The sequence below is a fragment of the Artemia franciscana genome, chromosome 8 (assembly GCF_032884065.1).
Source record: "Artemia franciscana chromosome 8, ASM3288406v1, whole genome shotgun sequence".
Taxonomy (NCBI): domain Eukaryota; kingdom Metazoa; phylum Arthropoda; class Branchiopoda; order Anostraca; family Artemiidae; genus Artemia; species Artemia franciscana.
Genome location: NC_088870.1, coordinates 21,868,355 through 21,895,424, shown reverse-complemented (window position 1 = coordinate 21,895,424; position 27,070 = coordinate 21,868,355). Strand labels below are relative to the sequence as shown.

General features: G+C 35.7%; 1 protein-coding gene across 4 annotated transcripts in view; it reads left to right on the top strand.

The window, feature by feature from the left end:
- Nucleotides 1-11,041, top strand: part of LOC136030141 (formin-2-like) — a 230,345-nt gene extending 219,304 nt beyond the window's left edge. For all 4 annotated transcript variants that reach the window (XM_065708838.1, XM_065708837.1, XM_065708839.1 and 1 more), the window contains 4 exons: nt 388-480; nt 2,102-2,297; nt 7,797-7,875; nt 10,804-11,041. In XM_065708838.1, the coding sequence (XP_065564910.1) occupies nt 388-480; nt 2,102-2,297; nt 7,797-7,875; nt 10,804-10,923 (488 nt within the window). In that variant the 3' untranslated portion in view covers nt 10,924-11,041. The remainder of the gene's footprint in view (nt 1-387; nt 481-2,101; nt 2,298-7,796; nt 7,876-10,803) is intronic.
- The last annotated feature ends 16,029 nt before the right edge of the window (nt 11,042-27,070 follow it).

Below are 27,070 nucleotides of genomic sequence, written 5' to 3'. Positions count from 1 at the left end.
TGAATAAATCAACACCAAATATTGGGGTAATAGCTGCCGTAGAGGAACGGATTCAGGTAGATATGCAGCCCCCAGCAACGTTGTGTTTAAAGTGATTTTTTTTTAAATTCAGGGAATCAGCAAGCTATGTGCTAACATATTCTCTGATATGTACTAAGTTATGTCACTATATATCAACACCAAATATTGGGGTAATAGCTGTTGTAGAGGAACGGATTCAGTTCCTGCTGGAACTGCTCCTGGGGGATATGCAGCCCCAAACAACGTTGTGTTTAAAGTGTTTTTTCTAAGGTTTTTTTTTATTCAGGGAATCAGCAAGCTATGTGCTAACATATTCACTGATATGTACTAAGTTATTTCACTATAATATTTCCTTTTCCTTTAAAGCGTGTGATCTTCGAGCGAAGAAAGTGATAGCTTCATCAAGCAAATGCCGGTTGCAACCTTTCAAGGATATTATGGAAGGCTTTTTTGGAAAAGGTAAGACCCTGTCGTGGTTTGAACGAAGAAAAACAGTATTGCACTATATGAACGTAAATATTAAGAGATGTGGCACTTTATGTAAATTAATAGTTGCATAAATACCCAGAAGTTGAAGAGAGAGGGTGGATGGGTTTGAGGGATCGTCCGTAAATTTGTTTAAATTACTTCCCAAGCAAAAATTTTAACTTGATGTCTGTTGTGTAATTTATCTGTTTCTTGGTTGCCGCGTTTAACTCCAGGGTCTTCACTCCTCCAGGAAGAAGACTTACTCTAGTAAGAACACTCCTCCATAGTCCCAAAATTTGTGGGTGTGGTAAACAATTAATCTCTATTAGAATCCTCCTAAGATTGGGGTAAGGGATCTCTCAAGGAGATTTGAACAGTTTTAATCTAAAAATTTCTTTTTCCATTCTTTTTTTCTCTACAAATTCCCCCCCCCCCCGTATGTCTCCATGTTTACTTTTTGCTTTTGAACTAGATAACTTGTAATGATGGTTTCTTTTTAAGTTTTGCTCATTATCTTAATATATTAAGCTGTTATGTGCCTAGTTTTCTAAAAATTCTTTGCTGAAAGAAATTCACTTTGTGTACAACTGCTTAATTGAAACATAGGTATACTTACAGACTGCGTGAAAAAAATTACACGAGATCAGTACTTTGACTGGTCATAAAAAACGAGGTCAAATTTAGCAAAAATCCGGCAAAAAGGAAAAAATACAGTAAAAACAGACCATCATTTTTATTAACTGTAAAACCATCCAAATGTTATCCGACATTTCGAAAGACTCGCTGAAAATAGAAAGAGTGAAACATTTCAAATTTAGCTTTTGTTTACCATTGATTCTGGAAAGTGTAAGTGAATCTAATGTGTGTTATACTTTTAAGGAAATGCATTTAATGTCAAGTTGTGAGATGGCAAAAGAATTTCGCAAGTTGTTCTCGAAATAGGACAATTTTAATGTTTTTCTGAAACTCATACGTAAGGTTAATTTTTAATTAAAATATAGAATCTAAGTAAATGTAGATAAAATAGCATATAGAAAAAAAAGCTATAAAAAATATAGACATGACCTTATAGAAATAGGTCAGCTACAGAAAATAAGACAGAGAGAATGCGTTGAAAAGACATTACAAGATGGTATTACAAGGAAGTTTTGGCGTAAATTTTGTGTATGCGGAACAACCCTAGTTTAGAAATTTTCTTTGTCACACCTTTGGCCGGATGTATGATTCGTCTGAAGGGATTTTTTTTACGCCCATTTTAACCGTGTTTTGTCACACTCGCATCTGCTGAATATTTCTTTAAACGAAAATCAACTTTTGTTTTTCTATAGACAAAGTTAGACATTAATTAATTATAGTTTTTTGGTTAGTGAAGGAAATTAATAGATCTGTGTTTTCTGGCATGTATGTTGAAATTTTTCTTTGGTCCTATATCTGGAGGGTGGCTCCTATTCAAATAAAACCCAAAAAACTAGGAAACTTTATGTAAAATATCATGCATGATAAAATCATGAAAAAAACTTCGTAGCTGAAAAAATCACGTTTGTCATGTCCTTTTTCTTTTTTTTTCTTTTGCTCTTCAAAATGTTTATTTTTACTCTTCTTTTTGTTTCAGCTCAAACGACGGTTTCTTCCACGGAAGAACACCTTTTAAAATGCAGAGATAGTCTTTACTCTGTAACCAAATATTATACTTATCCTGCCAAAAATGGGGAATTGGACCCCAAAGATTTTTTCTGCATTTGGTCACCATTTTGTAATGATTTCAAAGCCATTTGGACCAGGGAAAAGAACAAGATTATGCAAGAAAGGTAAGTTCTCTTATAGATATACTTAGAACAGCAAACATCGTTTATATGGCTTTTTATTGGCAAAGACTCTATGGAGCAGGTAGTGTGTATTTTAGTTATGTAAACATAATTTCTTTAAAGCCTTGAAAAAGCTTCAAGGATTTTAAGTATAATAATAACAAAAAAATGATTTAATAACACATCAACTAACATTATGGTGAATCTCCCCCCCCCCCAAAAAAAAAAACGAAGAAGAAAAAAAATGAACACAATTAGAAAAAGAAATATTTTAATTGTCAAAAGAATAAAAGATCATCTGTTCAGCGTCACTTTTGCCCCAGACTTCTCACGAATTCTTAGCCACTGTTTTGTTGGGTTCGTTTTTTTTTTTTTTTTTTTTTTTTTTTTTTTTTTTTTTTTTTTTTTTTTTTTAATAGATAGAAATTTCGATGTCGAGTAGCACTTCTTGATTTTATTGAAGTACCTCCTTTCTAGTAGAGTAGACGCATCAGCGAGGTAAATAATGTGCGTTTGGTGCAATGAACGATAAATAAACAGTAGCAAGTGACTTCCTGGAGTACACACCCCCTTCGATTTGGTACATCAGTCCCATATGCATATATAATGGAGGCACTTGTTTCCTTCACAGTGATTTGCTTGGTTTTGCCGATTATTTCTGCAATCATTATGCCAAGATGTTGCAAGTCAAAGAGTGAAGGAACTGGATGATTTCTAAGGGTCATATATTCTCACTTCTTCCTAATTTGGATGTTAGAAACTCGCATCAATATTGACAGAAAGTCATATATATAGCAAATCATTTTATTGTCTTTTATTCAGGCTATCTTGTAACTCACCTGTCGATTTGCTGAGAAGAAGAAAATCGTCAGCGTAGGCTATGTAAGACAAATTGGTACCGTGAAGTAGAAAAGAGGACCAAATGTGGCTAGGGCTCTTAAAGATTGCACATTACATTACCGAAATCTGCTTTATTTCATTCCCAAATTTGTATTTAGTGAATTTTTAGTATCACTTTCAGTTTAATAGCATATCATCCCCCTCTTCATTATGCCTTGAGATAGGCCCAGGCTATACTTAAAGATTTGCTGATTTTGATTTTTATTTCAAACGAAAATTATTTGGCATTGTGAACCTCTTGTTAGTGAGAAAATATTCTTGGAAACAATACAAAAAAACGAAACCAGCAAACATCTGCGTAAAATCTAGGCATAGGGAGAAGGCTTAGGTAAACTGGGAAACAGTTAAACTTGAAGTGGCTCTTTAAATTCAATGAACAGAAATTCTCTGCACGCAATAAAGTAAGAATTTTTATTCTTAAAATAAAAGATTGTTTCCGTCAGAAGAAGCCATAAATTGCATTTTTACCAAAATAAGTAGCCTAAACAAATTAGGAAAAATATCAAAGCCACCAAAATTAGGTATTGAGATTCACTTCTAGACTAGCTATGCCTACAGTTTAGTTCATCCTCCATTTTAAACTAAACATTATAGTAACAAAATTTGTCCTTCATTACATTCAGATAACTATTATTTATAGGATTTTCAGAGTTGTTTCTTAGTTAACTGCACCCAAGCCCCTCGCCTAATGCCTTAGTTCTATGGCCAGATCTATGATCTATCAGATCTAAGTCCTTGGGCAAAAAGGAACTTGTATACCTAACAAATTTCCTGTAATATGGCCCTCCCCCCAAAAAGGGGATCGAAAAAGGAACACAGTTTTACCTTATAAGCCTGAAATTTATAATTATCAAGTCCTTGGGCTAAGGGAGCCCTAATGCAGAAGGAATAGTTGAAAGAATAATATTATTTTCCTCCTAAACAGGCCCGTCGAAGGGCCAAAAAGTGTATTTCTCGGTAAGTTTTCATGAAAGAGTGCTCATAGAAACGTAGAAAGGGTGCTCTTTTAATTAGGAATTGAACGTACGGATGCTAGCCTCCTCGGTGTGTCCTTTTGCGCTATTCCCCAAGAAGTTCTTTGATATCAAAACCAAACATTGAAACAGTTATTTTATTCCAAAACGCTGAAAGTCTAATAAGTATGCTTCCAGAGTAAAAAAAATACCCCACTGTCCCAGGGACAATGACTCCAAGTTATTTCATCATCGTTCAATGATGAATTTTAGTATAAAAGTATTTAGATATCATTTGCTGAAAACTTTCAGTCTTTCACTTTGATCACGTTGCAACTTTCGGGAAATGTTTGGGGGGGGGCAATTAAGTTTCAAATTATTCCTTGGAAATGAAGAGAGGTAGGTTGAAAGACACTATCCTTATCCAGGTCGTTGAAATAGTGAATCTCCAATATATTAATAACGGCTTGGGTAATGAGGTATATATATATATCTATATATATATATATATATATATATATATATATATATATATATATATATATATATATATATATATACCGGTTCATTAAAATCAGTCTCGGCAATGTAAATATAAAAAAAAAATCGTTCATGGGATATTTTATATCCTTTTTTTATGCATTTACTGTATCTTAAACTAAATGCAAGAAGTAGCTAATTCATTGTCTGCCCTCGCTTCAATATCACCTAAAATTAAATGGACGGTGCTGTTAATTGTTTATCTTTCTTCTAGCTTTCAAGTATTTTCCATTAAATAGTTAAAGACCTGACTTCCCAAAAAGGTTCTTTGGGTGTACTAACCACTCTCATTAAAAATTTGTCATGTCAATAAACAAAATTAATGCGCTTGGGTGACGCAAGCTGCTCTCTTAATTCCACCTACGCACATTCAGAAAAGGGGTGTTTACCGTCAGAAATTATTTAATAATTTCCTCGCTTTTTGGCTCCCGCAAATTTGTGTCCCGCTGGTAATTCCTATTCAAATATTTTTCTATGGGGAAGTTTTTCTCTTGTTTCAATATTCATTTTTTCTTTCAGATTATTTGAAGCGATGTCTAAACTTGGCAAGAAAATGCACAAGTATTTTATCAAACGACAAAATTAATTTTCTTTTAGATATGAAAAAAAAAGAATTGGGACTGTATATCCATAATTTAAGGGTGAAATGATCTAGAGCAGAATACCCAAATTTATCTTGCTCTTTAAAGCATATAGACCTTGATTTGTTTTGGACCGGGGGAAGAGGCATCAGGAAGGAAAATCACAGGCAAATTATGTTAAAAGTATTGGAAAACGTGTAAGTGGATAGTAAATAAGCATATTTTGGATGATGTACACGTACCTGAGTTGCATTATGTTAAACACTTTCGTAACCATAGAGCAGTAACTTGAGCTCCTCAAAACCGTGCTTTTTTTGACAAAAACGGTTTTTAAGTAAAAGTACAAAAAAGTAAAATTTTGTAACTCTCTTCTCTTTTCTGTCGAACAGTCTGTCGTACCACAGTCTCTATAGCAGTGCATTTTGCATTCACCGATAAAGAAATTGTATGCCAAAGTAACTGTTTTACTGCAATACACACACATATATATATATATATATATATATATATATATATATATATATATATATATATATATATATATATATATATATATATATATATATAATATATATATATATATATATATATATATATATATATATATATATATATATATATATATATATATATATATATATAATATATATATATATATATATATATATATATATATATATAATGAAAAGAGAAATCACCAATGCAACAGCACAAACACATTAAAAAAAAAGACAGAAGGAGAAAAGGAAGACTGTTTTCCTACATTAGTGATTAATATAGATCAGCACTTGAATGAGGCCTTTACCCTACTCATCCATACAATCACATAGGTCAACACAGCATAGCCATACACAATCAACCATAAAGAATAATCCATGGACAGGCAGTCATGTCGTCAATAAGTATAAGACGTCATACAAATAATCCAGAGGCAACAACCCAACACAAGGGCTCATCAGGAGAATACACACTTGCCTATAGGGTTTCGGCACTTTAAATTCTCTACCCAGGCAAGTGGTGTGCCTACCATAAATTCCCTATGATATCCCCGTGTTATTATATATTCAAGAGAGGTTAATCTTCTACCTAAAGTTTTTGTATCCAAAAGTGTTGATTGAATAACTGAATTTGGCGGAAGCTCCTTGTTTGGAGTTCTAGTATTCTGTGGCATATTTAGAGACTATTCTATCTGGTATAAGAGTAATGTGCACTGCCCTTTTATGCATTATTTTAAGTAGTTTTCTGGACTCTTTACTCAACCTTTTGGGTATTTCAGTTTTGTCAAATACACATTATAGCAAAATTTATTAAAATGATTTCTTAGCAAATTTGTTTTTTTCAAGTCTTTACATCATTTTCCGAATACGCTTTTCGGCGTTAATTAAGAGTTATTTTCTGTTGATCTAATGTTTATCACAGTTTATTTCCTGCTACTAGCGAGCGGGTCCTGCTATTGACCGAAGAAGGAAAAAAAAACACTAGAGAATCACTGAAAATCAGTAGGGAGAAAGAATCACTAAAAGAACACCTTGTCAAGTTGATTTATTAAAAAAAAAAGCGTAAACTTTGAACCTTTGAACTTTTGGAAAGAGTCCAAAAATCACCTTTTTTTTTTACTTTAAAATTTAAATGGTATCTATAAGGACAAAAGATCCTAGAAATAGTATAACTAGGAAAAACAAAATTGCAGAAATATAAAAAAAAACAAAGAGGAAGGATTGTTTTGTGGCTTCTGACGGCTTATAGACGTGGTGGAGTACTTAGTTACTTTCTCCAGATAGATCTATCAAAACCAGGTGGCTGGTATCGTCAATTGCTATGTCAGCCATACCTAGAAAGCTTTTGAGCCGCCCTTCTGCATAGCCTTTGGTCAAAGAGCTAACGGTAGATGCTATTAATGTTAGTTAATGCATTTAAATAAGAGTGGATTTATAATTGGAGGGTCTGGCGTTTCTACTATGTAAATTTTTCTCTCGTGAAATTTTCAATTCTGTAGTGGAATCCTTTATGGGGTGGCTCAAATATATGTTGTGGGTTTATCTTACCTATGATCTTGATAGTCGTCTCTTTAGACCGATTGAGAAAGATGTTAGAATGGGATGGTTTGGGTAAGGTTAAACACGGTTAAGGTGGGATTGTGTCGTTAATGATTGTTTTATGTTTATACTTATTTAAAGAGATTTTCATCATGAATCCGTTATGGTGTTATATTTTCATCTCTTTAAAAACGTTTCAATTTAAAAAGCATCTACTACCTGTAGGGTCTTTATCAGTAGCTAACTCTTTAGCCACTACATTTCTAATGCTGATGTTCTATAGGGTCATGATTTGTAGCTAAAAACAAAATTTCTGGTTTAGTTGGAAAATAACTTCGATACATTGTTTAAGAAGTTCTATATCCCGTTTAGAGTCATATATCCCGTTTTTAAGATTCAGCTATAACGTAATACCAAAAACAAAGGAAAGAGAATGTTTCTTTCGATTATCAATTTTGTCGGTGTTCTGATAATTTTTTTCTATATTTTTAGACTACGCCTCGAAAGAGTGACAAAACACAAAGAAAAATTATCACTGGAAAAAGTTGATAAGAAGCCTGCAGGCAAATTGGTAAGTTCATATTTTACACAGTATCAGCTGTACTAGATGTGAACTGATAAATCTTTTCAGATGTTGTTGTCAAGCGTAGTCTAGAGCTCAGGAATGACTGTTGTAATCTCTTTTTTTGCTATTTTGTTTACCCCGTTTCATCTAGTTTAAGCCCACATAACTTCGTCGCTGCTTTGCCTAAAGGTTGTATCCGACATTTTCAAACTTCTGAAATGATTGCCAAAAACTGTCTACTAGCTACTCTTAATGGGAGGGTCAGAAGGGGAATGTATGTGTAATCACACTTTGGTTCTCTCTATATCAGCCTGCTGATCCCTCAATTGAGGACAGGTTTTGGCAATTACTTCAGAAGTGCGAAAATGCCAGATCCGACCTTTAGATGTAGCAGCAACGACTTATACTATAAGGAAATCTGTCGATGTTCCTGGCTAAATAATCGTCTCCAGTGGACATGAAGTAAAACTTGGCCCTGAAGGTAATTTTTTATGTTGGGTTTTCAAGTAAAATCATGGACAACCCATGCAGAAGGAAGATTGTAGCCAAGCTTTAAAACTAAGAAATGAAAACGCTCTGACCATAAAGTTAAACGAAAGAACTAAATTTAATGCTCTCAAACTTCTATTAGTTATAACTTAAAGGGTAAGTAAGGGAGAAACACGTTATAATGGTTCCTGAAATGCATAAACCCTAATTTAATTAGAACTTTGAGGTCCAGACACAGAATTTCATTGGAAATACAATAAAAATAGGTTTTGCTGCAATCTTGCTCCTTTCTCTAGCAAAGTTCTTGACATCTACCTCAACCATGGAAAAACCCTCGCTAAAAGGGGACATTCAAGCGTTGTTTATATATGTATTTTTTTTTTTTATTTATTTTTTTTTTTGTCAAGTAAATAGAGCAAACGATTAAGTCTTGAGGTCTGTCTGGACAATGTTATTAACATTATCATCGATACAACACTGGTTCTTTATTTCAGAAACTATTCGTCTTTTTTTGTGTGTTTTCTTTTTTTCTTTATCTTTTCTCTTTTTCTCTCTTATTTTCCTTTTTATTTATGATATAGGTAGGAATTATTCTTTTTTTTAATCGAAAGCCCAATAAAACTGAAAAGGAAAATAAAAGTAGGGTGATATAGAAGGTGAATCAAAGTAAATTAAAAGGAGAATTAAAACACAAGTCATTTAGGCATACAAGAATGTTGAATATCATTTACATATTGCTTAAAGTCAACGAAATAGCATATTTAGTTAAAGTTGGTTGAAGTTGAAGAAATGGTAAAAAAAGAAACGATTATAACAAATATTTTAGACTTTGGGTTCTAATCGTTAAAACAAGCCCATTTATCGGAAAAAGAGATTGCATTATCATTCTAGGTGTGAAATTACGTAATGTCGATTCCCGTTAGGCCTTTGAAATGGTTTATTGTAACCGTATCCAGACATTGAGCGCAAGTACTATAATGTATGTATTATTTCATGTCAGATAATGTATGTACCAACTGTCGATGACTTATCATACTTAAAATTTCATATTATAGAGAATTAATTTTGAAAAAGCTTCTACCACTATCAGTAGGTCGATTTCCCCCATTCTTGGGTTTGAGGAACACAATAGCCCCCCCCCCCCTATTGGATTAAATGTAGCGTCAGATCAATAGCTTCCAGTATTAAAGTCACTAGTAAAATTAAATTTCAAGTTTTTCTATTGCTTTGGAGATTTTAGTGTGATTACTATGAAGCTGAGATTGCTCCTTTAGACGTATCAGTTTATAATAGACAACAAACACCATATGTTTTGGTGAAACACCATGTGTTGTCCACCATTTTGACAACACCATTTAGACAGCACCATTTGTTGTCTATAATAGACAACAAACACCATATGTTTTATAATAGACAACAAACACCATATGTTTGGTGTTTATGTTTTGAAACACCATATGTTTTTCCTACATACCACAACCAAAAATTTGCTTATTTTTACAGCTGTCAAAACCGGTTTTTTTTAGGTGTGCTTTTCTATTCTCATGATTGTTTGTCACTAATAGTGTTAGATCCCTGGTGGCCTTATTCTTGCTCATGCATTGGGGTATTTTTTCTAAATTATCAAGTATATGTTCAGGTAATAAATATATGACTATATCATATGTTCCTCAAATTTAATTGGTCTTTTACGTTTTATTGGTCTTTAACGTTATTCTTGACTTCATAACGTACAAACCAAGATATTCGAGAAATCAAGATGGCTTGCTGTTATCAGCAGTTTAGCTTTACTTTGCATAACCTCTAAATAAATGAATTAAAAATAGGAGAAACATCAAATTTTAACCTCAGATCAAAGTATAAAAAAATGACTTCAAAGTATAAAGCTTCAAAGTATAAAAAAATGACTGTTAATAGGCTTGAAATTATGTAGATAAAAAGTAATCAAAAGCAGAGCTTTTATTCCTAGGTTTTGTGTAGCCTAAAACGATTTCTAGACACACTTTCAATTTTTTATCTGTGCCCTCGACAAAAATCTGTTAGAAAATAAATTTAGTTATTTTTTGGACCCCATTAGTCAGTAAAGTGGCATTGATAATTATATAGGTTGCACGTAGCTCAGAACGGTCAGAAGTATACACAAAATGTAACAGTTGTCAGTCATCATCACTCACAGAGCAACACAGATCCATTGGACCTTATCGCTCTGAAGTGCGAATTCAATTCGCACTGGTTAATTCGAAGTGGTAATTAAGGTAAAACATTTGATTGCTTCTGACCACACTGGTATACAGCATGAAGTTCCTTTGCATACTTTTCGTACTTTATTTTAAGCTTTGTAACCAAGAAAAAATTGTTTGGTTTCAAATACTTTAATAATTTAACATCTTTACACCTTTACTAACAAACCTTATTTATCAACCTAATGGTTTTATTATTTTTTAGAAAACCCAGTCGATGCGACTAGCCATGCGAACAAAAGCCTGGGAAAATGATCGAATCCACGACACTGCCAGTTGTACTCGAACACTGACTCGACCAAGAAAGAAGAGTGACAAATTATGAATCATGACTTCTTGTAAGTAAATTGACATGGGAGTACCTGTATTTTTTTTCTTTTTGTATAATTCGTATAATACATCGTTATGTTTTCATTGATTAATAAAGAATTTTCACACATGAATGGGTAATAATTCAAAAGGCTTAGAAATCCTTCCGAAAAATAACTAATTCTTGAAATAGCTTTGAATTATATTTTTGGAATTAATGCTACTACTTCCTCTTTAGTGACTTCTCCGCTAGGCCTTTAAATACATCAGATTATGAGGAATGGTTTTGGCAGAGGATTAACCTGAACGCCATGTTCAATGTCTTTTATTGACCAGATCATCACTTCACCGGAATTAACAGTTTCGGAATTTCACCGGGGTTTTGTTTTGCAGCATCTAATAAAATTTACAAAATTATGGACAAACATATATAACAAAAACTCTTTAAAGATAAGAAAACTTAGTGACTGGACAAATTAACGGTAATTAGTTTTTTTCGACCCTCACTTAATACGTAGATGCTGAGCTATTGAGAACGAATTCAGTATCACAGCTTTAAAATGGAATCTTTTAGAATATAAAATAAACAAACCAGTTTTTTCAACTAAAAGTAAGGAGCAACATTAAAATTACAACGAATAGAAATTATTACGTATATGAAAGGGGTTGCCCCCTTCTCAACACCTCGCTCTTTACACTAAAGTTTTTTATTACTTTAAAACAATTTCTTATTGTTCCAATTAAACGAAAGTCGTTATTTCAGGAGTCATTATTAAAGAATTGGGACAAAATTTAGATTTAGCTTAAAGAGCGAGGTGTTATGAAGGAGCAACCCCCCTCGTATACGTAATAATTTATGTTCGTTTTAAGTTATAATGTTGCTCCTTACTTTCAGTTGAAAAAACGTCATTTAATTCCTGATTTTTTTTTTTAATAATGCCAGGAAATCTGGCTACACCACCAGGGAAAAATTTCTCTTCCACACGGATTTATTCTCTAGACCATTCAATCCTGGTGGAAATTTATCCCGGAAAATTACTCTTAACATCTCCACGCGTAAAATTGAGTTGGCTAAGAGAAACCAAAACAAAAGAAGAATTTCGTAAAGGAATTCTGGCAAATTTCACTAGTGCAAAATTTCCCTTGAAAAATTCACCCCCTGGAAATTTCCTTCCCCATAAAATTATCCCCATGGGAAATCCCACCAGCAGAAAATCCCACCCTCATCCGAAAAATGTATGCAAACTTCCTAATAACAAATACTATACATGAACAATTGGCAAATTTTGTAACTTAAAGACCTTTCCCTAGGAGCTGTGGGGGGGGGGGGTCATGATATCTTCAAAGGTATAGTTATTAGGCCTTTCAACTATGCTGAACAAAATGGTTATCTAAAAATTTTGATCAGACGATTTTGAGAAAAAAGGAGCGTGAGAGGGGGCCTAGTTATCCTCCAACCTTTTTGGTCACTTAAAAGAGAACTAGAACTTTTAATTGTCATTTACCTGTGAATATAGATAGATATAAATTTATTTTTAACTACGTAAAACTTGCGAATATACAACATTCTTGGGTGTCCCATTGTCTGTGCATATAAATAGATTGTCAGGTTTACCGACTCCTGAACATGCAACATATAATTGTCCATGGGAAAAACAATCTGTATTCAGATCTATACCTCATTATTCTAATGATTGCACTTGAGCTTTGTTGATGGTGATTGCTAATCGAACATTCCCTGTGTCCCCGTCGTCATTTATATATCCCCCTGTGCCCCCCGGCGTCCCCGTTGTTGCTGTTTCCCTGTGTCCCGGTCGTCATTTGTGTCCCGGTGTCCCAGTCTGTAATTTCTCTTTGAGTGTCCCGGTCGTCATTTGTTTTCCGGTGTCCCGGTCTGTAATTTCTCTTTGAGTGTCCTGGTCGTCATTTATATTCCCTGTGTCCCGGTCGTCATTTGTGTCCCGGTGCTTTGTTGATTGTGATTGCTAATCGAACATTCCTTGTGTCCCGGTCGCTTTCTCTTTGAGTGACCCGGTCGTCGTTTATATTCCCTATGTCTCGGTGTCCCGGTCGTCATTTGTGTCCCGATGTCCCGGTCTGTAATTTCGTCAGTCGACAAATATGACGTCAGTCGACACACAAACATGAAGTCACTCGACACACAGACACACAGACAACTTTTTTTTATTTTTCTCGAATCTGATGGTGTAATTTTCATTAAGATTTTATGATTTCGGGGAGGGGGCGTTTCCCCCTTTTTTAGGAAATCAGGCAAATTTTCTCAGACTCGCAGCCTTAAATGGATAAAACTCAATTTGTTGAAACTGATATATTTGAAATCAGCATAATAAGCAGATTCTTTTGATACGTCTTTTGGTATTAAAATTCTGTTTTTTAGAGTTTCGGTCACTATTAAGCCGGGTCACTTCTTGTTACAGTTCATTACCACGAACTGTTTGATCAGAGGCAACGCTACAGCATTGCCTATTGGTAAGAGCCATAAGGCTTTAATGTTTGTTATTTGTTATTTTTCCCCAGAGGCAATTCATATGGATGGAGTGGTCGAATAAACTTCCAAGGAATCTCATTCGATTGGAAATCGGAAGTTCTAGCACCCTTTTTAACAGTCAAAAGTAATCGGAAGACAACTAGTCCCCTCACCCCTCTTTTACCCAAATGTATCCGATCAAAATGTTGACATAACCATTTTATTCAAAATGGTCCGAAGATCATATAACTATGCTTCCGCGGTTGAAAAAACCCCCCACGACCCGGGGACAAGTGTTGTTAAGTGTTGCAAGTTGCCCGGTTGTTAACATAAAGTTTTTATGGAAGGGATGGTCGTAAAAACTTTGGAGAAGGCTTATTCAATTTGAAATCAAAGATCTAGTTGCCTTTTTAAGAGTCAAAAGTGATCTCGAGATCTCAGAGTGATCTGTGGGGGTTTTGAAATCTTCCACAGCCTCAGGGGCAAGGGCTATATGCTGTGCAAGTTGTCCTCATGCCCCTTTTTCCCAAATACGTCAGATCAAAATTTTGACATAGCCATTTTGTTCAAAACATTTTAAAGTTCAAATAACTATGCCTCCAGGGATGAAGCCCCCCCAGGATTCTCTGGAAGGGGCTAAAGTTATGCAAGTTACCCATTGTTAATGTATTAGGATTTTATTGACTAAGAGGGCATTTTTCGATCCTGGTTCTCCCAAAAGGCTTAAGGTGAAACTTTTTGGAAATATCGAGAGGGGGGGTGAACACTGGTTGTGAAAAAGGGAACATCAATAATATCTAATGAATGACTGAGAATATTAAGTTGAAACTATCAAGGTATTTTGGTGAGATATTAAAGAAAGATGACTGGGCAACCAGCCTCCCTCCCCTCTTTGCCCTCTCTAGGTGCCCCTCTGCTCAAGACTGATCAAAATTTTGTAATTGTTATTTTGTTCAAACTAGTCGAAAGGTCTGACAACTATACTTCCAGGGATGTCGTGCCCCTCAAGCCCTGGGGCGAGGATTATAAATTATTCAAAATGCCCATTTGTAGGATTTATCATTGGGAATAGAGACAATATTTTAATCTGGGTGTATCCAAAAGGTTAAGGGCATTAAGGTGGAATTTTGGAGAATGCTGAGAGGTATGTTATACTAAATCAAAAGCCACTCTGTGCATCCAGTTTATCGAAAACGAGGACCTGAAATATTTTAATAACCGCTGAGGGTATTAAGTTGAAACTTTCAGGACATGTTGAGAGAGATTCTGAAACGTGGTTTGAGGGCTGCCAATCCCCTCCTGTGCCCTTTTTGTTGCCCTCTCTCCAAAAATATATGATCAAAACTATGAAATAGACATCTTATTCTAAATATTCATAAGCTCAAGCAACTATGCCTATGGGGAGGAAACAACCACTCCCAACTTTGGAGAGGGATTTCAAATACAATAAAACCTGCTGTGTGCGTGCTCGTTGCCAGAAGGACGTATAATTAATATCTAAGTAACGGCTGAGGGTATTAAGCTGAAAATCTTAGGGGATGTTGAAGAGCTGTTGGAAGGCAACTAGCCCACTTACCCTTAGTAGACTTTCCCTTCTTCATACTACTATACTCATTCAACTTGGCAACTTGCCTTCTGTTAAATGTAGCAAATATTATTAGAAAAAAAGGAGGTGATTGATTCTAGGTGTGTTCGAAAAGGCTAAGGATATTAAGATGGAACTTTAGGGAATGTTAAGGGGCATGTTAAAATACATCTAAAGGCACTATGTATATCCTTCTTAACAAAAAGGTGTATCTGCAGTATCATAATAGCGGCTGAGGGTATTAAGTTTAAACTTTCACGGCGTGTTTAGGGGGAGGTTAAAAAGTGGTCGGAGGGCGATCAGTTCCTTTCCCATTCCTACTTTAGCTGACTTCTCTTCAAATATATCTGATCAAAATTTTGGAACAGCCATAGTCTTCAAAATTGTTGGAAAGCCAAATAACTATACATCCAGGAATGACGTAACCCCCCCTCAGCCCCTGGGGAAAGTATTGTAATGTAAGTGTTGCATTGGGAAAGGGAGCATGTCTGATCTTGAGTCCAAAAAGGCTAAGAATATTAAAGTAAAACTTTTATATTATTTTGAGGGAATTTCAAGCAAAATCAAAGCACACTGTATGGAAGAGGGTTGCCTAAAGGACACAATAGAAATATCTAAGCAGAGCTATGGATATCAAGTTGAAACTTTAAAGGCATATTGAGTGGGATGTTGAAAAAGAAACGAAGAGTAACATCCCCCTCTTGCCCCTTTAGAGACTCTCTTTAATACTGAGAGAGATCTTAAAAAGCCATTTTATTCGGAACAGTGATAAAGTCTAGTAGCTGTGCCTCCGAGATGCCATGCCCCAGCAGCCCCCTGGGCAAGGAATATAAATTACGCATATTATCCCTTTTTTAAAACACAGGACTTATCATTGGGAGAAGAGGGAATGTTTAATCCGGGGTGTGTTCAAGAAGGCTAAGGGTATTGAAGCAAAACTTCAGGAAATGTGGATGGGTATGTTGAGCTAAATAAAAAGAAACTATCTGTATTTAACTTATGCAAAAGCCCTGTCTGGAATATGTTAAGGGTAAAAACTCAAAACTTTCTGAACCACTACTAATACTGTTATTATTGCAGCTGCAAATGAAACTGGTTACAACTGCAAAAGTGTCTACCTCCAATTGTGACTAAAACTACTTGCAACTGCTAATACATTGATTACTTTCAGGGAATGTTGAGGGTGATGTTGAGCTTCAAAATTTTTATGCTGAAAAAACAAAAAAAAACAAACACATTGACTTTTTGATACTTCGATGAAATTTGATGTTGAATTGGGGAATTTTGAAAATTTTAAAATTAAAAACGAACAGAAATTAAATAAGAAAAATTTCGAAAAAGTAGTTTTTCAAAGAAAGGTAAAGAGCCATATCAATTTTAAGACTAGCCGAAATAAATTCCTAGTATAATTCAAACTCAAAACTGCCAGAAATTACTATTACAGAATAAACGATACCCAAAACAAAGGGAAATCAAATAAACAATCTTGGCAAATAAACAAGCAATAGGTACTACTACTACTACTACTACTACTAATAACTCACTGCAGCACCAAGCCGCCTGAGGCCAACACAGCTACGCACGCTCCTCCTCCAACCTAATCTATTTAAAGCCTCCCTCTTTACACCCTCCCAGGAAGTTCCCATTTCCTTTAAATCCTTATTTATGACATCCTCCCAACCCAGACAAGGACGACCTGCTTTCCGTGTAGCCCCAGACGGTTGGCTAGATTGGCTAGATAAATAGGTACTAAGATGAAGCAATAAATAAATGAGAGTTAAACGAACATAAATCACTACAAAAAAGCTTTTGGCAACTGACCCCTTCCCTCTCCTCGAATTGTAAGAGTCGAAAGCCTACTGCATCATTTGCGCTTCACTGAAAACGAATATTATAAATATTTTCTTTTGTGCTTGCAGTATTGAAAATAAAAATACAAATTACAATGAAAAAAATCTTGAATTGCTGAGCTTTCAACAGTTAATCTATCTATATAAAAATAAGTTGTTTGTTTGTGTCTGTCGACTGACGTCATGTTTGTGTGTCGACTGATGTCATGTTTGTCGACTGACGTCATTATAAGGATTGAGCTGTATGTCATGACGACCGGGACACAGGGAATATAAATGATGACCGGGACACAGGGACACAACTACAACGGGGACACCGGGGGGCACAGGGGGATATATAAATGACGACGGGGACACAGGGAATGTTCGATTAGCAATCACCATCAACAAAGCTCAAGGGCAATCATTAGAATAATGAGGTATAGATCTGAATACAGATTGTTTTTTTCATGGACAATTATATGTTGCATGTTCAAGAGTCGGTAAATCTGACAACCTATTTGCATGCACAGACAATGGGACAGCGAAGAATGATGTATATTCGCAAGTTTTACATAGTTAAAAACATATATATATATATATCTATATTCACAGGTGGGACACAGGGACACGACTACAATGGCGCATAACTAATATGACGCATAACGACTTACGCGCGCGGGGGGGATTGGGGGGCGCGAAGCGCCCCCACCAACTAGGTGTTGGGGTGGCGCGAAGCGCCACCCCAACAGCTAGTATCATTGTATATACCAAATATTTAGTTTCATTTTATTAGCTCTTTCCTATGACACTATTCTCATATAGTTTTCGTTTATTTTTATTGGATCCAATTAAACAGATGATAACAAAAGGGTTTCGCTATCCAGTGATATTTTAATTGTTAGATGTGTTTTTGTCTTTATTTATTTTTTCTCTCTTTTTCACCATATATCAGTTTTAAAAGAGGAGAAATATTTTAAAAACAAAAACTGTTTCACTACTCAGTGATACGCCCTGTAAGGATGAATATTGTTTCCTTTGAGTTTTGAGATTTTGACAAACATCGAAACCCTGGCAAAGTACACTGGAAGATGGGTATTTCTGATTGCCTAGACAAGATTAATAAATCCATTAGCAATTTGCTAGTCCACGGTGTTCATTATAGGATTCATGTATTTCGGTAAGGTGGTCCCTCAAAAGGGCCTGGGACTGGTGCTTTGCTTAGACCCGACAAGAGGGGAGGGGTAATTCTTGGGACCCGAGTGGGAAATCAAAAAGAAATGAAATGTTACTAGTGTTTTTTTTTTTCAATCTAAAATCAAGGAATTTGCCGGATTTACTGAAAAACAGGCCTAAATTTTCCATCAGATGCACAATCCAATGCTGTGATCTTTCAAGTTAAATTTTCATTGATATTGTTAATATATAAAAAAAAAACATTTGGTGTAGAGGGATCTACGAGTAAATTTTTCCCTAAGGCCCAGTATCGGCTTACAATAGTCCTGACCTGGATCTGCTTGCCACAATCAAGTCCAGTACGCTTAAAACAACAAAAATAGATAGAGAATATGTTTAGGAGGAATCATTATACTTTTCTTAGAAAAAATTTTGGGTGAAGCCGAGGCTTTAAAATCAATCTTTTCACCCGAAGTCTCGGCTGATTTAATGTATCTTTTTTTGGGCAGAATTGTCTGATTTTATGGATTGAGTCGTTTCTAGCCAAGATCACACCTACTTCACAAGTTTCATGATTGGCAAAGACCTGACAAAACTTGTATTCATTTCTGTAGTAACACTTAAAATGCCTCGAGTCTTGAAAATGTATTGTCGTACTATATAGCAATTATAAAAAAGGGCAAAAAGTCTCAATTTCTCAGTGAAATAAATATTGTCACGATGTCAACATAGCACTTCCAGTTTTCTAGACATAGGTAAAAAAATAAGCTTTAATAATGGGGCAGTTAAATGTTTTTCATGATCTGTCGTACTTCCATCAGAGTTTTGTAATTCCTGAGTGAAGTTTAACTTTTTTTTTTACAAATCACTTTTAAAAGTTTCCCCGTCATTTGTCAAAATAAGAAGAGGACTGCTGTCTGTGATCCCTCCGATGGAAGTTTTGTGGCCACTACATACCTATGCTGTCGTAGCCTCTTCTATAAGCAGCAAGGCTCTTGTATAAGAGTGAAGAAGTATCAAGACGAACAACTTGAAGAAAAAACAGAAGCATCTTCAAATTTATTTTTGCCAAATATTTGTTAAAAAAGTAATACAAAGCCATAAAAGTGATTGATGTATTTCCTGTCATTGTTACATAAATTAGAGGAGAAATCTGCTTACAATCAAGAGAGCAATTTCTTTGATTGCCACATTTTGTTGATTGATGCGAAAGAAAGATTTAAGAATGCGAAATATGATCTTTGCCATTTTCCTTTCATCGTGGATTAGATATTAGAAACTCTGGTACCGGAAAAAGAAGAAAAGAAACTGATTTTATAGTATAGGAGACAAGTCTTCTGTCAAACCCTTCCTAGTAACAAACAATAAGAAAAGAATAAACATTTGTCAATGGAAACCAAAACAGTGAAAAACTTCAATTTGATAGCAGTATTTACATCAAAAGGATCCTTGAACAATAATTTCCATTTGTTTTAAGCTTTAGTGTCAATCTTTACTGCCATTTGTAAGTAATTCTTTAAAATTTCATTTAATTGTTTTCAAAGTGTTGGTGGTAACGAATTGTAAGTAAGGAGCGACTCGGCCCAATAGTAACGGAAACTATAAAATATGGAATTTTGATAGCAATTGATACGTTCAAAGAATTGGCTTTTTATGCTGATTCCAAGTATATAAAATTCATTAAGTACGATGTTTCCCATCAAAAACTACGAGCCTGAGAACATTTGCATGATTTTTGGCGAAGGAGGGAACACCCCCAAAAGGTCCAGCGATCTTAATGAAATTCACACCAGCAGATCCAACATATCTGAGAACCATATTCCTACATTTGGAAAAATATTTTTTTTAATTTTAGCTTGAATTGTTCAACCCCGTGCTTTTATTTTTTCATAGACATTTGAGGGGAAAATCTGGAAGAAAAATGAAGAAAATTCAGTGCAAGAAACTGGCAATATTGTCAGTGCTCACAATGTCGGGTTACTGGAGATGGTTTTCCATATCTATGACAATCTTTCAGAAACAAGCGGAACAATAAATGACCAAGGTCAACATAAAAGAATGGTCTGGATTCCCAGAGCCCTTACGGGATCCAATAGCGGTCGAGAATCTCTCTCGGGTATCTTTACGTCGCGTCCTGGCCAACCAGCTCAAACAATTCTGGACAGATATCCAGCTTCTACTTATAACGGAAGGAAATTCAATGCGCATTACATTAAGACTTAGTAAATGGATTGAAAACTAATAAAACTTGGATTATGTGTTCTGTTTTGCTTGATCCCATTTATTTAGAGGGGCTGTAAAGGATAAAGAAACTGCTGGAAAAAGGGGTTGCATCGAGACAGAATTTTGTAAGTGCAAAGGCAGTTCTGGCCGGTTGAAGCAACAAGGTAGTAGGAAGGACATATGAATAGTTTCTAAGCATAGGCAAAAGCTAAGATAATTAGTACAGATACTTCGAGATGTGTAGCGAATGGCCTAAGTCAGTCCATATCTTAAGAAGTTCAAGAAAATAGAGACCATATGAATTGTATTTTTCGAGCCATTTGCTTTCTTAGCCACCATGGTTTTCTTTCGAGGGGTCATGACGAATCAGAAACATCTGCAAATTCATTGGTAATTTTGTTGAACTGATGGAGGAAATATCTATAGGCGATGAAAAACGGAAAGCCAAGCTATAGAACCAACTTGGTCACTATTGCAGTCATCAGCGCGAAAACGACGCAGTTAAACTGATCGAAAATGCCTTGTGGCAAGACATTATTTCAGAAATAAAATCAAATAAATTACCATGCTATTCTTGTTGATGAGACAAAAGGTGTTTCTAGAAAAGAACAATTAGTGATCCTACCAGGAAAATATCAAATAGGAAAGTAGTCCAGCAACCAATCAGCTACTGTCACATATAAATATTAGACCTCTAATGCTTATCCATCTTCATTTGTGAAACTACACAAACGTTTTTTTTTTACATTTGATGTGGTGTGTTGCCCAATGTTATGCCAGCGTATTTATTATGACTGGGGAATCCAACGGAGTCCAAGCAGAGCTTAGGGAGAAGGTGCCTGACGCAGTTTATTTTACACTCTGACGCCTACAGATGTCACTTGGTTTTGACTGATTGGATGAATCAGTAAATTTTTGGAATTTTCTCTGTTGTGCAAAGACTTTCAGTACTTATAACATACTAGCTCTTGGGGTGGCGCTTCGCGCCACCCCAACACCTAGTTGGTGGGGGCGCTTCGCCCCCCAAAGCCCCCCCCCCCGCGCGTAAGTCGTTACGCGCCATAATAGTTATGCGCCATTGTAGTTGTGTCCCTGTGTCCCACCTATATATATATATATATATATATATATATATATATATATATATATATATATATATATATATATATATATATATATATATATATATATATATATGTTTTTAACTATGTAAAACTTGCGAATATACAACATTCTTCGCTGTCCCATTGTCTGTGCATATAAATAGATTGTCAGGTTTACCGACTCTTGAACATGCAACATATAATTGTCCATGGGAAAACAATCCGTATTCAGATCTATACCTCATGATTCTAATGATTGCCCTTTTGCTTTGTTGATGGTGATTGCTAATCGACCATTCCATGTGTCGCCGTATTATATATCCCCCTGTGCCCCCCGGCGTCCCCGTTGTAGTTGTGTCCCTGTGTTCCGGTCGTCATTTATATTCCCTGTGTCCCGGTCGTCATTTGTGTCCCGGTGTCCCAGTCTGTAATTTCTCTTTGAGTGTCCAGGTCGTCATTTATATTCCTTTTGTCCCGGTGTCCCGGTCGTCATTTGTGTCCCGGTGCCCCGGTCTGTATATACATTCGTTTTTGAATTGGTCTTTTTTTAGTTTTTAGTTTTTTACCTTTTTTTAGTTTTTTTTTAGTTATACCTCATGATTCTAATGATTGCCCTTGAGCTTTGTTGATGGTGATTACTAATCGAACATTCCCTGTGTCCCCATCGTCATTTATATATCCCCCTGTGCCCCCCTGCGTCCCCGTTGTAGTTGTGTCCCTGTGTCGCGGTCGTCATTTATATTCCCTGTGTCCCGGTCGTCATTTGTGTCCCATAGTCCCAGTTTGTAATTTCTCTTTGAGTGTCCCGGTCTTCATTTATATTCCCTGTGTCCCGGTGTCCCGGTCGTCATTTGTGTCCCGATGTCCCGGTCTGTAATTTCTATTCGAACAATCCCTGTTTCCCAGTCGTCAGTTATATATCCCGCCTGTGCCCCCGGCGTCCCCGTTGTAGTTGTGTCCCTGTGTCCCGGTCGTCATTTATATTCCCTGTGTCCCGGTCGTGATTTGTGTCCGGATGTCCCAGTCTGTAATTTCTGTTTGAGGTTCCCAGTCGTCATTTATATTCCCTATGTCCCGGTCCTCATTTGTGTCCCGGTGTCCCGGTATGTAATTTCATCAGTTGACAAACATGACGTCAGTCGACAAACAACTTCATGACGCATACAGCTCAATCCTTATAATGACGTCAGTCGACAATCATGACGTCAGTCGACACACAAACATGACGTCACTCGACTCACACACACACACAGACAACTTATTTATATATATATATATCGACAACAAAACTTGAAATGAACTATTTGTGAATCCCAGCGTATTAGTGGGCAGAAAGTTTTGGTGCTTGAGAGAACCTTCCAAACTCGCTGGTTCTACACATGCTGCTCTATATCAAAGGTGAATGCCAGATTTGATTGTATAATTGCTGTGGTAGCCACAGTCTTTGAAAGCTGTGACGGTGAGGCAGCGTGTGAAGCAAAGGAACTATAGTAAAAAAATCAACTCGGCCTCTTTTGTCTCAATTTCGCATACAATGGAAAAAGTTTTAGTCATTGTAAATTGTTTATCAGAACAGCTTCAAACAGAAAGTTGGATGATTTATAAGGAACTTGCATTAATTTCTGGGACATACAAGACACTCCAAAGGCTGAGAAAGGATGACAAATAAAAACTTCAACAAAAACATAACCAAATTCTTGGCTTTACGCGAGATCCATGAGTCAAAGTCTCCACGATCCAAAGCCCATGCTCGGAACAAGAGAAGTCCAGCCATTTCCACCAGTCAAAGACTTTCAAATTCAACAACCGGTAAACTTAAAATCAGTCAGCCAGTTCAATTAGACTCAGGTAAATTTCTGTTGTTCAAGATGACTGTTTGACGAGCGAGATGGACCAACGTTTCATGCAAAATATGCCTCTGCTAAACACTTCATCAGCTTTCTACCCTTCAAGTTCTAATCTGCTTCAAGTCTTGTTAGGAGAAATATCACGAATGCGTGTTTATTTGTTTTTTTTATATATTTTTTTTCCAATGATAATCTTATTAAACCAATGGTCCTAAAAGATAGGGAGAGGGCTAATTTGAAGGGAAATCAAAAGTTCTACACCCTTTTTAAGCAACCAAAAATATTAGAGGGCAACTGAACATTCAATCAAAATTCTGAGATAGCCGTTTGGTTCAGAAAAAGTCTATTTACTATGTGTCTGAGGATAACTTGACTCCCCATAACCCCTAGAGAAAGGGCTATAAGTTGTGCAATTTGCAAATTGCTTGCATTTAGAATTTTGAGGGATTTGGAGGGAAATTGTTGCTGTTTATTTAATTTAATTAGCGAACAGGAATTGAAATGTATAAGAAAATACTTTTTTTAGACTCTCAATGTCATGTACTTTCTTTTAGATCATTTATACAAGAAAAGAAAAGATAAAAAAATTACATGGGACAATCAAAGCAATGAGCTCTGATTCTAATTTAAAAAAAGAAAAGTCGTGAAAAAAAACAAAAAAGAAGAAAGTGTAGTTACTGATCTTGGTTGGGCGGGAAGATTCTGAAGTCCCTGGCTGATCGTAACCTACAGCGGACTTCATAATCGTGAACAGTTAACCATATTTTGTGCAAAATAAGTAAAGTAACCACAGACACTGCGTTAGTCACTTTTTGATATTATGCGTTAGCCAAGGTCGTATCCAGTTGAGAGGGCAGGTTTGATGGTATAAACACCCTCTCCCCTCCTAAAAAATGTTTATCAAACACGTAAAAACGTGACAAAAATAAATATAAACAAATTTTTGATATGTTTTTTAATTTTTTTCGTAAAACTTCTCTCGAAAATAAATCCTCCCTCCCTCCGAAGAAAATCTGGGACACAGCCTTGGTGTTAACATATTCTTTATCAAATTTTAAAACGATTTTTTTTGTTTATGACCATGGAATGTCTATGGTATTAAATCGTTTTGCTTCTATTTCTCTCAATTTGTCGACCTGTTTTTTTTTGCGTTTTTATTTTGGCTCGGAAAAGTGATCTTGGCCTATCTTGGCTTGTGGTAGTCATTTTATTTTTGTTTTTGATAAATATTACCTTAATACTGAAATAACATCTGCAAAATCAGGAACCGTAGGACCTTCAGGGCACTGGTGTGCGTAGTTTACTTCTGTTTTATTTCAGTTTCTAGCTTAGTGGAGGGCACAGCCTCTTTGACATTACGTGAAGTGGGTTGTTTTCTGAAGACCTGGATTCCTGGGGCCTTGCTAAGCCCAACGTGTTATACGAGTGCGTATTGTAAAAAAAAGTATTGTAAAAAAGGTATCCTCACCGTTTTCTTCTTGAACGGCTATGCTAGGAATGTAAAATCAAGCCCCATGATAAGATACAAAGAAAAAAGGAGGCAAAATGTTAATTTTAAGCCTCGTAAGGGGAATTAAATACGGTCATATTTTCAATAAAAGTTTTGATCAATATTTCAGATTTTTTCTGCAAAGCCCTAACTCTTACCGTAAACAGAAGTGGGCGCTTTTTTTGTCCACAATAAGGATAAATAAAACAAAACTAATTTTTGGCTTTATTTGTTATAGCTATACTCATCATATGTAGGCTACTGTTTGCTGATAATACATCTGTCATAATGAGAAGATATTTATTATGCAACAGAGACAACTGCAATACCCTATCGTCAGGGATGAATCGCGCTGACAGATCTTGCCACGTGTATGATTTTTAAATAACATCGATCGGAGTCACAGTTAGACCCATTTTATGTTGGGGAAATTGCTCTACCCGAACAAGAGCATTGTATTTTTCGTACAGTTTGGATGCGGTACCACAGCCAGAAATTGCACGACAGACAGCAAATGTTTGGCTGCTTTCGGTACCGGTTTGGTTCCAGAGCTATGGTTATCTGTAACTGTTTTCATCTAGGTGTGAAATACGTCAAGCTTAGCATGGTTCATCAGAAGAGGCAGAAGATCAGAATCGTTTATACTCTAAGTAGTTAAGGAAGCCTCTGTTCTGTTGATGGAAGTTTTTACCGTTGTGACATCTAAATTGCTACAAGCTTTATAACTTTGCATCCTGTTTTTTTTCAGATCTCCTGCAGGTCGGCTGCGAGTTGTATTCCTTGGCAGCTCTTTTGAATCTTGAAAATCGTCATGGTAGAAATCGGTATTTGGGAAAGAGAAACCTTTGACTTTTTTCCAACTGTGTGCCACTCTATGTAGCCGGACTCTAAGTGTAAGAGTAAGAATTACTGTCGCCTCACCGAGATTCTTGGTAACGCTGATGACATACAGTTCTACCACTCCATAATTACTCGGAACTGGTCGTCCAAGGAGGCTTGGGTACTAACCACCCCCTCTCCCTTTCAAGGCAGTCCAAGAAGAATATGATGGCACGTGAACCTTGGCCACTCATTCTTTAATCAGAAAAATAATATGGAATGCCACGGAATAACGCCACCCTCCCTCTTGACCACATAGTAGCGGAAATGAGACCCTGGTCATCCAAAAAATCATGTCTGGCATAACTTCTGAGTTCACTGCGTTTGATGGGAAACGACTGGTCCACCCCAACAATAGTACGAAAAAGAAAAGTTTATTTTCCTCGCCATTTTTCTACCGATGAAGGTGACATTCTTGTACTTCCAGAAAACAGTTTTTAAGGCACATTGGATATGCTGTTAACTTGACTTTTCTGAGCATTCTGATTTAAGACACGTCCCCGTTTCCATTTTCCCGAGATTCAGCTCTTTTTTCTTTAAGTAAACAGCGTAAGCAGAAGTTTATTAAACATTGTTCATATAGTTGCTCATATTTCATTCAGTGTGAGCCATTTTCTCCATTCTGAGCAATAATTTAAATGATATATTTTTGAGCTTAAAGGACACTTTTGGATAAATTATAACTATTATATCTTTTAACAGCAAAAAGATAAGGAACAATTACTGAGAGGGTAATATTTTTTTATGTTTAGTTTAATTTGCCAGCTAAAAGGTAAACATACAACTCAGGGCCATATTACCGATTTTTTTTTCGGGGAGCGGTATTTGACAAAAAAAAACTTTAGATAACGCACCTAAATTTGTTTAAATTTATTTTTTTTACGTTTTACGAGCCAGACTAGCATTTCGGGGGAGAGATCAAACGTCTAGCCCCCCTCCCCCTGGATAAAGCACACCATTCCATTTGTTTTTCCAAATAAGCTAGTTGCTAGCGGCACAAATTCCATGTGTATGGTAGCACATAGTTCATTTTGGTTTTTGTTAGTAGAAGTAAGGAAAACAAGAAATATACTTTTTATGTGCTTGTTTCTAACCAACAGTTGTTTCATGATGGAAAGAAAATTGAAAAAAGAAACGCACAACTAGCAAAATCTAATATTATCATTTTAATAATAAATTCTTGCATTATCATCTTAAATAATAATATATTATATTATAGTAAAATCTTGTAACAGACAACAAAGGCTATATCTTATATTATTAGGGTAGGGGTGTTGGGTACAATTGCAGTGGCAGTGGTCATTGTATTTGAAAATAACATTGGATGGGAGATCGAACGGTACATTTCTTTTTTTTGCATCAAAATATCGAAGTTATTCTTCCAAGAAAAGCAAGGAACGAGGTGTCTCTTTAAGGGTGTTTTTATAGGCTTAACAGGAAATTGCAACGGTAGCAATTAGCATATTTGGATTGACCATTGAAAGGCGCATCAAATGGTATGCTCAGCTTTTGGCCATTTAATTGATCCAGATATTAAATAAATT